At 45.2% G+C, this 12,997-nt stretch overlaps 1 protein-coding gene across 1 annotated transcript; it reads right to left on the bottom strand.

Moving 5' to 3' along the window:
* Nucleotides 1–1,327: 1,327 nt before the first annotated feature.
* LOC120718450 lies at nucleotides 1,328–9,436 on the bottom strand. The gene is made up of 6 exons (XM_040006995.1): nucleotides 6,777–9,436; nucleotides 5,810–5,880; nucleotides 5,421–5,538; nucleotides 5,165–5,329; nucleotides 4,570–4,665; nucleotides 1,328–4,488 (listed from the first exon to the last, which is right to left on the bottom strand). Exons 1-6 carry the CDS (start codon nucleotides 8,928–8,930, stop codon nucleotides 2,095–2,097), a joined length of 4,998 nt encoding a protein of 1,665 aa, XP_039862929.1. The 5' UTR covers nucleotides 8,931–9,436; the 3' UTR covers nucleotides 1,328–2,094.
* Between the last annotated feature and the right edge of the window lie 3,561 nt (nucleotides 9,437–12,997).

Below are 12,997 nucleotides of genomic sequence, written 5' to 3'. Positions count from 1 at the left end.
TGATCACCACACTGTGTTTGTGAAAGAGAAATCATTTCCTGCATGGAGACTAAACGGATCCTGAAGCACAATTACATTAACTCAAATATGTACAACTGCTCACCGATGCAAATATTTAATTAGCCAATCACATAGCAGTAGCTCCACGCATTTATGGACGTAGATATGGAAAAGAAGTTTAACAGGTTTGGTTGTTGGTATTACACAGGCTGCTCTGAGTATTTCAGAAACTACTGGGATTTTCTACACACAGCCATCTGTAGGGGTTACAGAGAAGGTTTTAGACTTGACAAATATTCAGAGAACAGCAGTAACGCCTGAAAGCACAATTCTTATTACAGTGTTTAAAGAAATCAAAGATACTTGTAAAGGTTTTATTTTTAAGTCTAATAACACATTCAAGATGAACACGTTGGCAGTGATGTTGCCACAGAGACGTTTTCCTCTACACAAATCACTACAGTTACTTTAGCTTCAGCGTTGTTACATCACTACAGAAAACCTAGAAGCAAAAACACATTTGTGCTTGTTTCTTGAACTCTAAGAACTATAAAAATGGATGATTTTGAGATTGATGATGGTCTCGACTGCTTTAGTTTCTCTGTTTTAAATATGATACAAGACCAGAATTAATGAGAGGTGCAGACACACAGACGTTCTGCTCAAGATTAGATACAAAATGCAGCTGTAAGAATAGGAAATGTGTATATAGTTTCAAATGTTCTTGGTTTTAAAGTGAATGTTTCCAGACATTCATCCACTTGAAGCGAGATATTTCAGTCTATTTCAATTAAAACATTGTCTTCTGGCAGGAAAAAGTGCAATACAGTCTTTGAATGAAGTGCGCAGAGTGACTGAGGAACAATGCTTTATTAATTAGTAGGGAAACATCACATACATACATAAATAAAGACAGATAAACATAAAAATGTCCTCATATGAAAACACAACTTGAATTTTCCAAGTCAGACAGAAAGTGTCTGTTTTTAATCAGAGTTATAAATATCTCCTTGTTTAAACTGATCGTGTTTTTTAAAAAAAAGACACCACCGCTCTCAAAGATTAGTTATGTCAGGCTTTATAAAAACACAATTAGTATTGTAGTAATATTATTATTTCTATAGAAGTCCAGCCTGGATTAAAGAGATTCTGCAGCACGGTTCGTGCAGTTAAAGGTGCTTGTGAATCGAAAAGGCATTCAGTCACATGACCTTTAAAAACTGCAGAATTTTCAGGATACTCCAAAGATGTACATCTTTATAGCTGCAGATACTTCTCTTTCAAAAAGGAAAAAAGTACCACAGGAATAAATCAAAGGGAGTACAAATAAAATGAAATTAGATTTTATTCACTCCGTTTTTTAGCTCCCCTCCTTTCAATTCAGTGTTTAAATTTGCAGTTTGTATGTTGGTTGTAATAGTTTCTTTCATACAATACGGCGTACCCCTTACTCTCATAGTAGGAGCCTTTAGTCTGTGGATTAACGGACAGACTGACTCAAGTGTCTGTAGGCCTAATAGGAGAGATCAAGTCATGGCTACGGCCACCAAAGTATTCAGAACTGCTAGTGTTAGTGTGGTTTTGACTGAAAGCTTGTTAGCAATCACGTCACAGGCTGTAGTCATTTCCCGACTCATCCAGAGATCTCAGAGCTTCACTCTGACCAAAACAAAAAGGTCTGTGATTTCTGATAAGACATCGGCTTTCCCGAGGTCGTGAGGAGAGGTCATTGTTGTCATTAATCTTGGAATGTACTCTCAATTAATAGATTTAGAAAGAATACAAATATACCTTGAAAACAAGTTGTTTTTCCCCTCTGTGGTTGTTTAAAGTACATTACAAGGACAATATAGTACAAAGAAAACGTAGTGAACTTTTCAGCTCCGCTGCACTTAAACCTTATAATAACAAACAAACAAGGTAACAAACAAGATTTAAATCCATACGAGACAATCTCATTGTATCTTCCTTTGTTACTCAAATTAAACTTGAACATTTTAAAAGGTATCTACATTTCATAATGGAGTGTATCTCCTGACTTTCCTGAAGGAGGAGTGATTAGGAAAAAATCCTCAAAACAAAACAACCAAGAGTTTATCTCCAGCGCGGCCTTGTGGGCAAGACCGAGTCCTGAGAATGAGCGGACTTGTCACTGTCACTGTCATTCCGTCTGTGGCCTTTAGGGGGAGCCAGCAAGTCGTGGCGCGATGCACGAGGAGATGATTTGACGCTCTGAGACTTCCTCTGTGAGGAGGGGGAGAGTTTTTGGACATCTGAGGATCTTGCTGACGCATGGACTCTTAGTGATCTTGATAGCGTAATAGGCAAGGAGGTGCTGGATGGGGTAACAGGGGAGGAGGTCTTGGAAGAAGGTTTGGGGGAGGGGTCTGACCCAATGTTGGGGGAGTGGGAAGCAGCAGGAACAGCAAGGTTGGTGTGAGTACGTCTGAAAGAAGAAGAGGCTGTGCTCCGTGCAAAACCCGGAAACACAGATGATGAAGAGCTAGTGGCTTTGCGCAAAGGAGTGGCAGGAGCACTGACGCTGCCTCCTGCTCCACTTCTTCCACCCTGAGAGAGTGCCCGCAGTGTGGAGCGACAGATCTTCTCCTCCTGCTGGGCTTTAGGTTTCATTAAGGGCTTTTGGCTGGACATCTTTCCTTGAAAGTCCTTGTTCTGTTCTCGGGCAGATGGCTGAGTACCTGAAACATTCTGGTTCTTTGAGTCCTTTGGACCCAAAGTCTTGGGGGTCCCAGATTGTCGGGATGAAGGAGCATTTGCAGGCCTCGCTACTCGTCGAGGGGAAGCACTGCTTCGTTTTGAGGGAGTCAGACTGGTGGGCACTGCGGTGCTGGAGGAGCCTCGATTCTTCTCTGTATGTTTGATTCTGGATGGACTTCTGTTGGTCCTGGATATTGGCACAACCCTCCTCATGTCCTTGTTCTCGGAGGTTGTGAAGGTCCGGATAGATTTGGATTTGCCAGATGCAGAGATAGTGTTTGGGGTAGGTTTCTTCCCATTAGTTTGGACGTTAGACGTAGGAAGGCTCTTGCTGGGTAGTTTAGATGGAGTTGCTGGTTCTGCTTTTACTTTGGTGGAAGAAGCTGCTTTTGCAGTTTTACTGGTTGAGTCTTTAGATGCCATGTTGTTTTTGCTTTTCTCTTCTGTTGATTGTTTTGAGACGGTCGCTCCATCACTGTTCCTGTTGGTGGACACTTCTTCCTCTTCCTCCAGTTCTTTATCTTTCTCAGAAGCATCTGCTGTGAGAGCAGGCACTACATTAGGTGTTGGAGGTTCTTTCAGGCGCCACACAGAGGAAGAAACAAGCAGTGATGTGTCATCACAGCGGGGGACAGGCACTGGTTGGCTGCTGATGGGTACAGGCACTGGTTTTTCATTGGCCGGTTGAGGTTCTGAAGGCATGTCATTGGCTAAAGCAGAGGAAGTTTGTTTGTTTCCTCCTTGGTTGTCACCCTTATGCTGATCTTTTTCAGTTTCTGCATAGGTGCTTTGTGTGTCACTTGTAGCCTCGCACACACCCGTCACACACCATACAACCACCTTATCCTCTTGCCCCTCATCGCCCTCTCTTGGTGTTGAAGAAGAGCTGAGCTCACAGACTTGCTCATCAGATTGTTTTGGATTTACAATCAGTTGGCCATTATTATGCACCTTATCAACTTGCAAGTCATCCCCTTTCTCTTCTTCCAAATCTGTGATTGTCACATCATCTTGATGAAGACCGACATGTCTGTTTTCGCTATGACTTGTGAGGGTGTTGCCACTGCCAAACACTTTTAGCTCAGGAACCAACGTGCATTTGTCTAAAACCACCACCATGTTTCTTGTAGCAGTGGTGCTCTGCTGAAAGCTCTTATCAGTGCAGTCAGTCTGCTGAGTTAAAACCAGTTCAACATCTTTTGGTTTGCTTGTTGTAAGTGTTGCATGGCTGCTTAAACCCATGCCAGGTTGATCACTGCTGCTTTTGTTGTTGTGTTCAGATTGCTGGTTTGAGTCAGAGGTAGGTTTGACTGCAAGTTCATTTGCAGGATTAGTGGCATTTGCACACGTCTGGGTAGCATTTTGGCTGAGGTAAGTGGCAGTTGCATGGTTTTTGTTTTTTGGACTCCTTTTGGAAGGTGATGAGGAGTTTTGTGGTGCCGTCTGGGTGGACACTGGGAATCCTGGACTTGAGGGAGATGGAAAACTGCTCCCTTTGCCTCTTTGCTGAATGTTTTTGCGATCAGTCGCCTTTTCCAGGAAAGTGCTTAGTTCCTGCTCAGCAGCAATAGATGGTGAGCAGGATGGAGACTTCCGGGAACGACGTAAGCTCACAGCACGTCCCAGAGGACTGTGGGAGTTGTTCACTGGTGAGCGAGGGTGGGACCTAGGGGTCAGGAGCTCCATCAACAGTCCGGCCTCGTCATGCCGCGACAAAGCAGTGGACATGTCAAGCTCACTGTGGCAGCGCAGCCCAAAGACTCCATCCACCTATAACGGAAACAGAGAGTGGATCATCGTTAGACATCTTTGATTGACTTTGTTTTACAGTGTCTGCGTACATCATCCTACCTTTTCTCCTCCAGCCCAGGAGTGCCTCTTCTTTTCCTCCAGCTCTTGTATCCGCTGACGACGAGTTGCCTCCTTCGCCTCCCTCTCCATGTTCTCCTTCAGAAAGAGAAAGAAGTTATTTTCCTGATGCGTGTGACTCTTCTGGTCCTCCATAGCCTACAGATATTATGCATGTCGAAAAAAAAATTCAGATCCTGATGGACAAATCAAAGCAAACAAAACAAAACAAAAAAATAAAACAAACTGTGAACCCTTGGGCCTTAAATACAGCTTCTCCTCTTATGCCTGATTTATGGTCTGGTATTTGTGTCTCTGTCAACAGCTCATCGTGAGAGAAGGGTTTGGGAATTCAAAGTAATCAGAGGCAATGGACACACACTTGAGCCAAAAAGCCAACAATGGTCAAATTGTTGGCAATCACACAAAACGGAAGGTTTAGAAACTAATATGTTTCACTGTAAATCAGAAGTGTTATGAAATATGGGATGAAGACTAATGTATCAGTTGAAGTATACCAACAGTTTTAACCACATCTACTGGATCTTGTGTGGATTGTTGTACAACTCGTGTAATGGATTTGCATTCATAGTTGTACCTTGACAGCATTTGTGAACCTGGAGCAGAAGGTGTGGAAGATGCTGAAACAGTCGTCCAGCCTGAAAGTGTCTCTGTCCTCGCAGAAAAAGTCGATCAGCTCGCTGCCTTCCCTCTTTAGCTGTTGCCGACTGCCACGGAGTGAGCAGAGAGATGATGTGGCATGCTGAGACAAACATAATAGGCACAAAATAATTTTTTAAACTACACACTCATTTAAAGATTATATAAAACTAAAATACTGCTATGTGTGTTACCTGCAGAAAGCTGTCCAGTTGCTGCAGCAGCTCTGTGTCTCTCTGGATGCTCTCCTCCACTGAGTGTGTGCGAGATGTCAGCAAATGCAGCTCAGCATCCAATGTTTCCAATGAGATCCTACCAAAGGAAGGAAAACAAATCCATGTAGCCTCATTTCTGCTTTGGTTTCATTCATTTTGTGTCTGGTGTAATTTAAGTATCAAATGAAGGACTGAAAAGAAACCAGCAGGGGGCGGTGTTCACTCAGATTCTGTAGAGATGTAATAAAATGATGGAAAGAAGGAGTATAATAAATAAATCTAACCCAAACAGGTTGATGGAGAAATGTAGTGGTGTATGTGGACAACTGTAGTATTTAATATGTGAATAATATGAAGTGATGTCTGACCTGGCTGCAGCCTGGATGTGACTCAGCTTGAGAGGAAACTCCAAGAGCTTCTCATCTTTTTTATGGGCTTCCTATAGAAAAACAAAAAAACAAAACATGAGACCCCCTCTTTCCAGCTACCTCCTCTTGCTCATTTTGGTGGTACAGAGGTGCTCTCAATCCACATAAAGAGACCCATTCTCTGCCCCAGGGTCCCCTTCTGGTAGACATTGCATGAAATCACCTTAAAGACATAATCTCACCAGCATGTTTAGGCCTTCTACCAGCAGGACTTGCCTGCAGCTCTATTCTGAGCCCCTCCTGAACTACTGAGCATCTCACTCTCTGAAGCTGAACCAACAACTTGTCAGAATAAACTAATTTCCACCTGTTGTATCTGCAATTTTATTCTGAGGGTTCGAATTTATTAGTTTGCATTATACTAAGAGTGTGAAAATCATTAGATCTATTGGATTGACCTGTATTACTCGACACTGTTGAATGTGTTACACTGTTTCTTGACATTTCATACTGCTGAATCATGAAGAAAATGTTGTGTGCAGAGGACCTTGTGCAGATAATAGAAGAGACAGACCCCAACCTTTTCAGAAGAGCAGAAAGACGGGGAGCCGAGGTCATAACTTAGGCGCCGTAAGAGAGAAAGAATGTGAATGTTTAGGCTTTTACGACTAGGTGGGGGCCACGAGAGACTATAAGAAGCTGAGTAACCCGTCACCATTTTGAGACTTGCTGTGACCCTCTGCAGGCAGGTCTCCCCATCATGATGGTTCTAATGCTCATAAGTATTGAATTGTATGGAAATAAATGATTGTTGATTGAGCATTTATACACCGAGTACTGTCCTTCCTTCAGCCCAAAGATTAAAAGAATTGGGAGATTTTCAACAACGGCCAGGCCACTCCCATGGGTGGAGTGGGGCAGGTGGCGGCATTTTTTGGTTTGACTGACATTGAGAACAGGCTTTTACCTTGTCTTCCAAGGCACTGTCCATTCCCGGCCACCACACGAATGACCTTGCCAGACTTTTCATTCGAGAAATCCCTGGATGAGCCTCACGCAACACTTCAATGATCTGTGACTGACCTGGAGGCGGAACAATGACTCGGGAACCCCACAGGATGCAGCCATCTTGAACACTGAGCTCCTGCTGACGCTTGGCATACGGTTTGAGCTGATCCTGCTCCACTGTTGCTGGCCAGCCCTGCAACAGCCACTGTTTAACCTGAGATAACTCTGGATCCTGTTCAGTCCATGCTTTGATGTTTTTAGCACAGACCGGAGAGTTCGCCAACCTGTCCAGCAAAAACACAGTTTCTGGGGGCAAGTTCGACTGGTCGGGGACCTCCGGGAGGGGGAGGCGGCTGAAAGCATCTGCATTCGCATTTTCAGGTCCCGCCTTATAAACAATGCGATACTGGTATGCCGACAGTGTTAATGCCCAGCGCTGAACCCGGGCTGAAGCCATGGGTGGGATGCCTTTTGTTTCACTAAAGAGACTCAGGAGGGGCTTATGGTCTGTAACAACAGTAAATGGGCGGCCATACAGGTACTGATGAAATCGTTTCACAGCAAAAACTATTGCTAAGCCTTCCTTCTCAAGCTGTGAATAGCCCTTTTCTGCTGCTGTGAGCGTGCGTGACGCATATCCGACCGGTTTCTCTTCCCCCTCTTCCATGCGATGGGAAAGAACAGCTCCTATGCCATACGGGGAGGCATCACAGGACAGGAGCACCTCCTTCTCCGGATCAAAATGCACCAGGAGCGGTGCCGATTGTAACAGTTCTTTTACCTGTCTGAAGGCCTTCTCCTGTGCTTGGGACCACCTCCACTGACTGTCTTTGTGCAGTAGCCCATCCAGGGGAGCAAGCATGCTGGAGAGGTCAGGCAAAAACTTCCCATAATAGTTCACTAAGCCCAAGAATGATCTTAGTTCAGCTACATTCTTTGGACTCGGGGCTTCTTTTACTGCCCTCACTTTCTCTTCCAGTGGGGACAGGCCCTGTGCAGAGATGCGATGACCCAGGTATGTCACGCTAGGGGCTTGGAAAACACACTTACTGTGCTTCAAACGCAACCCAGCTTCCGAGAGCTTCTTCAACACCTGCTCAAGGTTACGCAGATGCTCCTCTTCTGTTTTACCTGTAACTAAAATGTCATCCAAGTAAACAGCAACACCAGGAATGTTTTGCAGAAGATTGTCCATGGTGCGCTGAAAGATAGCTGGACTGGATGCAACGCCAAACACCAGGCGGTTGTACTTGAACAGCCCCTTGTGTGTGTTTATTGTCACATATTTTTTTGATTCTTCATCCAGCAGCAACTGCTGGTAAGCATGACTCATATCCAACTTTGTGAATGTCCGACCACCCGCCAGTGTGGCAAACAGGTCATCCACTCGAGGCAGAGGGTAGGCGTCGAGCTGAGAGGCTTGGTTCACTGTCAGTTTGTAATCACCGCATATACGCACCCCTCCGTCCTCTTTCAACACTGGTACAATCGGGGCTGCCCAGTCCGAGAACTCTATTGGCTCAATGACCCCTATCTGTTGTAGTCTCTCCAACTCTGCTTCCACCTTGGCCTTCATGGCGTATGGTACAGTGCGTGGTTTGAAAAAGCGTGGCCGGGCAAAAGGGTCCACACACAGCTTCACAGTGGTGCCCCGGAGAGTGCCCGATTCATTCTTGAACACATCTGCATACTTTCCCAGTAACTCTGCTATTACCGTTACATACCTGATTTCTCTCCAGTTCAGGCGGCTTTTCTGCAGAAGGTCACGACCCAGCAGACTAGGCCCCTCCCCTTTCACCACCAGTAGTGTTGCTGCCGCTTCTTGACCCTGATATGCTGCATGCGCCTCTATAGCACCAAGCAGGGGAATGCATTCACCCGTGTACTGTCTCAGGCTTATCTCAGTCGCTTGGAGAGCTGGTGCCCCGCCCGAGTGCCACAAGCTGTGGTAGGTGGCTTGGCTGATCACCGAAGCTGAAGCCCCTGTATCCACCTCCATTTGTAGCTCCTTCCCATTTACCTGGATAGTGGCATAGATGGGCTCCGCACAGCACTTATTAAAGCCAACCAGATTAAACATGTTGAAAACACACTCATCCTCCTCAGGCGCCATGCCCTGCAGGTGATGCGTGTTTAGTTTGTGTTTTGTCTTCCATTCCTTCTTTGATTTCTCCTTAGTGCCAGTGCTTTAAGTGGGCCGGTACGCGCCGGTACTCAGTACCGCCACTTCTAAATATAGCTCTTGAGAGTACCGCCACCTCTCCATGCGCCCAGAACATGCTTTTAGCGTACCGGTACTCTCATTTGCACATCTGTTATAATCGTTTGGCTGCGCTGCCGCTTTTCAGAGCGCCCTTCACAAGCACGCTTCCTAATTCGTCCCACCGAGAGCAGAGACTACATTACCCATACACCAATGTGTTTTACAAGTGAAAAGCGCATGCGTCGCTTTTGCCGTTGTCATGTCAACAACTCAACGTGGTCCGGAGAGGGTGTGTAAAACGCGCAAACAGCTGCTCGGTTAAAATACAAAAACAATGAACACTTAATATGCTCTCCTGGCTTCAGACTCTGGCTACGTTCACACTGCAGATCTTAATGCTCAATTTCGATTTTTTGATCAAATCCGATTTTTTTGTCTGCTCGTTCACACTACAAATAAAATGTGACAGCAAACGCGCTCTAGTGTGAACGCTCAAAGCGGCCCGCATGCGCAAAAGAAGACGTCACACACAACGCGCTCTGTTTAGACCCAGAACAAACTATATTGTTTGACTGATGGCCCTTAATATAAAGACTTCGGACTTCATGTTTCCCAATTTTTGCTTTAAGTTATTTTGTTATTTACATAATAATGTAGATAACCTAATAATGATCCTTATTGCTGTTTTAGAGGAGCGGTGCTTCAAAGGATAGTTGCAAATTTCTGTCAGAATCTGCAGGTTATACAGTACAAATAAAATGTTCACGTTTCTCCAACGTTGTCTTCCCAGCAGTCTCACCGGATGGCCAGGAAGCGTTCGCGATGTCTTCTCGGGCGCTTCTCTGGCGCTGATAATTGGCGTCTGTCTTGTGTCAGTGACATAAAAGACGGATTTAATGCGACATGACCGTTCACACAGCAGTCGCTTTCTGAAACATCAGATGTGTATCGGATTCAGTACCACATACGAAAGTGACCCAGATCGGATTTGAAAATATCCGATTTGTGTCGTTCACACTGTCATACCATGATCGGATATGGGTCGCATAGGGTCAAAAAAGTCGGATTTGATGTGCTTTCGCCTGCAGTGTGAACGTAGCCTCTGAGTAGTAAAAGAACAAAGGTCAGAATCAGAGGACTCGCTGGCTGACACCCCACCAAGCCAGAATGATATCGCTGCAGGTCAGACGCAAGCTAATGAAAGCTGCACTAGTGCCGCAGCCGCGGACGACGGCACTTTTTGCGACGACGAGGACGAGAATGACACCATTTCTACCGATGACAACAGCCGCGTTAGCGAGCATGAGTGGCCAGAATGTTGGTCCCAAGCACAAGTCCAGTATTTCTCCACAAATTACAAGTGGCTGATCAGCAGAAATCAAAAGTTGGGTTGTAGTGTGTGTAGTCAAGTTTGTGCTCGCGTGGACATGCAGCAAGGGCAGAGAGTGTCGCAGGAGTGGAGTGGGTGCTTAATCTCGTCTTTTGGAAGGGACAAGGCTGCACAACAAAACTCACTACGAAAGAAAATAAAAAAGCACAGAGACTCAATTTATCACAAGAAAGCAGTTGAAATAAAAGAGAAGGCAACACAAAATACAATGCAAAAACACAATGAAGATATGAGAAAGGCTGACTACGCTTCAACTTGCAATGTGTTTAGAACAGCTTATAAGATTGGCAAGCATGGGCGTCCCTTTACAGACATGCCAATAGATGTCCAGTTGCAAGTCTTAAATGGTGTCAAGATGGGCAGAGTTTTGCACTCTAATAACTCATGTGCAAATATACTGGATCACATTGCAGCTGAAATGAAAAAGAAGGTAGTCAATGACATAGTGATGAATGAAAGAAAATTGTGTGTGCTCATTGATGAATCCACTACAATAAGTGGAAAGTCTGTGCTTGTCGTGTGCCTGCGGTCAGCTATTTCCAGTGAAAATCCAGACACAATATTTTTTGAACTGATTGAGCTGCAGGGGACCACAGCAAAGGACATCACTGAAGCACTGTTAGGATGTCTTCATAATAATGGCTTTGACCCTCACTACCTACAGGAACATTTGTTGGCATTTGCTTGTGATGGAGCCTCAGTGATGCTTGGGAGGAAAGCAGGAGTTGCTGCACAGCTTTGTTCCAAATTCCCTTACCTGTTTGTCTGGCATTGTTCCAATCACAGACTGGAACTGGCAGTTTGTGATGTTTTGAAGGAGGTAGGAGGAATCAACCACTTTAAAATATTCTTAGATCAGCTTTACTCCCTCTACCATGCATCACCAAAAAACCAAAGGGAGTTAACCGAGAGTGCTCACAATGTTGGACAACGTCACCTTGTCATAGGCCGTGTTTTATCAGTGCGTTGGGTTGCTTCAAGTGAGAGAACAGTGAAAGCAGTATGGGAGAACTACCAAGCTCAGCAGGTACACTTTACAAGTGCTGCTGCTGATACCAGCAGGGACTCAAGAGAGAGCAAAATACAAATTAGTTTATAATTTATTTTATGTACATTTTGTTAAAAAAAATTTAATACCTTTTTGTACATTTTATTTATGTTCAGTAGCTCTTTCTAGGTCAAGCAAATCCACAAACTAATAAAATGATTTATTATTTTGTATAAGGTTGTCTGTTGACTGTTGTATATAAAACCCATTCAATATAGTTGTTGTTACCTCAGGGGAGGCGGAAAAAAAATAGGGTACCGGCACCTCTTTTGGGCCACTTAAAGCACTGCTTAGTGCCCCTGCATTTCTTGGCTAAGTGCCCCTTTTTCTTGCAGTTATGGCAGGTACTGTCTTTGAAAACACAGTCCTTGGCAAAGTGTGCCCCCCCACACCGGTAATGCTGGGCTTACACTGTGCGATTTTTGGCCCATTTTGAGCCGATTTTTGAGTCGTGCGACCGTTTTGGCGATCGGCCCGATTTTGGCCTTCATCGTGCATCGTGCATCGTGTAGTATACGTGGGGTAACGAGACGCGATTAACACCTCACGACCAGCTCCCGATCATCAATCGCTTGGTCGTGAGGATTTCAAACCTGTTTGAAATCCTCGCGACCGTCGTGAGGGTGTCACCGCAGTTTGTCACACTGCGCACGCGCAAACACAAATGTCAGCGAAAAAGACGGCGCAGCACGGCAGTGCAACGTGTGATCTGGACACAAGCGATGGAGGCAACTTGTAGAACTTTGGAAAGCTCATCCGAGCCTTTTCGATGTGGCCTCACAAAATTGTCACGACCACAACAACCTTGAAAATAGTTGGATCTACACTGCTGCTCAATCACAGCTGCCTGATCATGTTTTTCATTAGCAATTTAGCAAAGTTGATGGCGGTGGTGTGCGTGTCTGTGTGAGTGAAAGACAGAGAGGGAGAGCGAGCGACAGAATTTCTGTTATAACCTTCATTTTATGGACTCACAGTGTGAGCACTCGGCTCGCATCAGAGCATCGGGTCGTATAGTGTGAGACCCTGCATCGTGACCTACCAACTTCTAACCTCTGCGAGTCAATCGTGCAGTTTGAGCAGGAGCTGAATCGCGCGACTGAAAAAATCGCACAGTGTAAGCCCAGCATTACACTCCAAAAGCTCCCTCGGTTTGCCCCTCACACTCCGAGATACATGATGCACCTCGGTTGAGTGCATATTGTTGTTAGCTTTCCGAATGTCTTTAGTGTTATTAGCTGCCGTTTCTATTGCCTGAGCAATTTCCAAAGCTTTCTTAAAGTCCAGTGTGGGCTCCCCCAACAACCGACGCTGCATGCCATCATCGTTTATACCACACACCAACCTGTCGCGGAGCATGTCATCCAGCACGCCTCCAAACTCACAGTGCTCTGATAGCTGTCTCAGCTCCGTCACATACGCCGCCACCGATACTCCCGGCTTGCGTGAGTGAGTGTGGAATTTGAACCGCTGAACAATCACGGAGGGTTTCGGGCAGTTATGATTTTGCACCAACGTCACCAGTTCTTTGAAACTGAA

Source organism: Simochromis diagramma, unplaced genomic scaffold, assembly GCF_900408965.1.
Source record: "Simochromis diagramma unplaced genomic scaffold, fSimDia1.1 OVJJ01000141.1, whole genome shotgun sequence".
Taxonomy (NCBI): domain Eukaryota; kingdom Metazoa; phylum Chordata; class Actinopteri; order Cichliformes; family Cichlidae; genus Simochromis; species Simochromis diagramma.
This window is presented reverse-complemented; position numbering and strand designations above follow the sequence as displayed.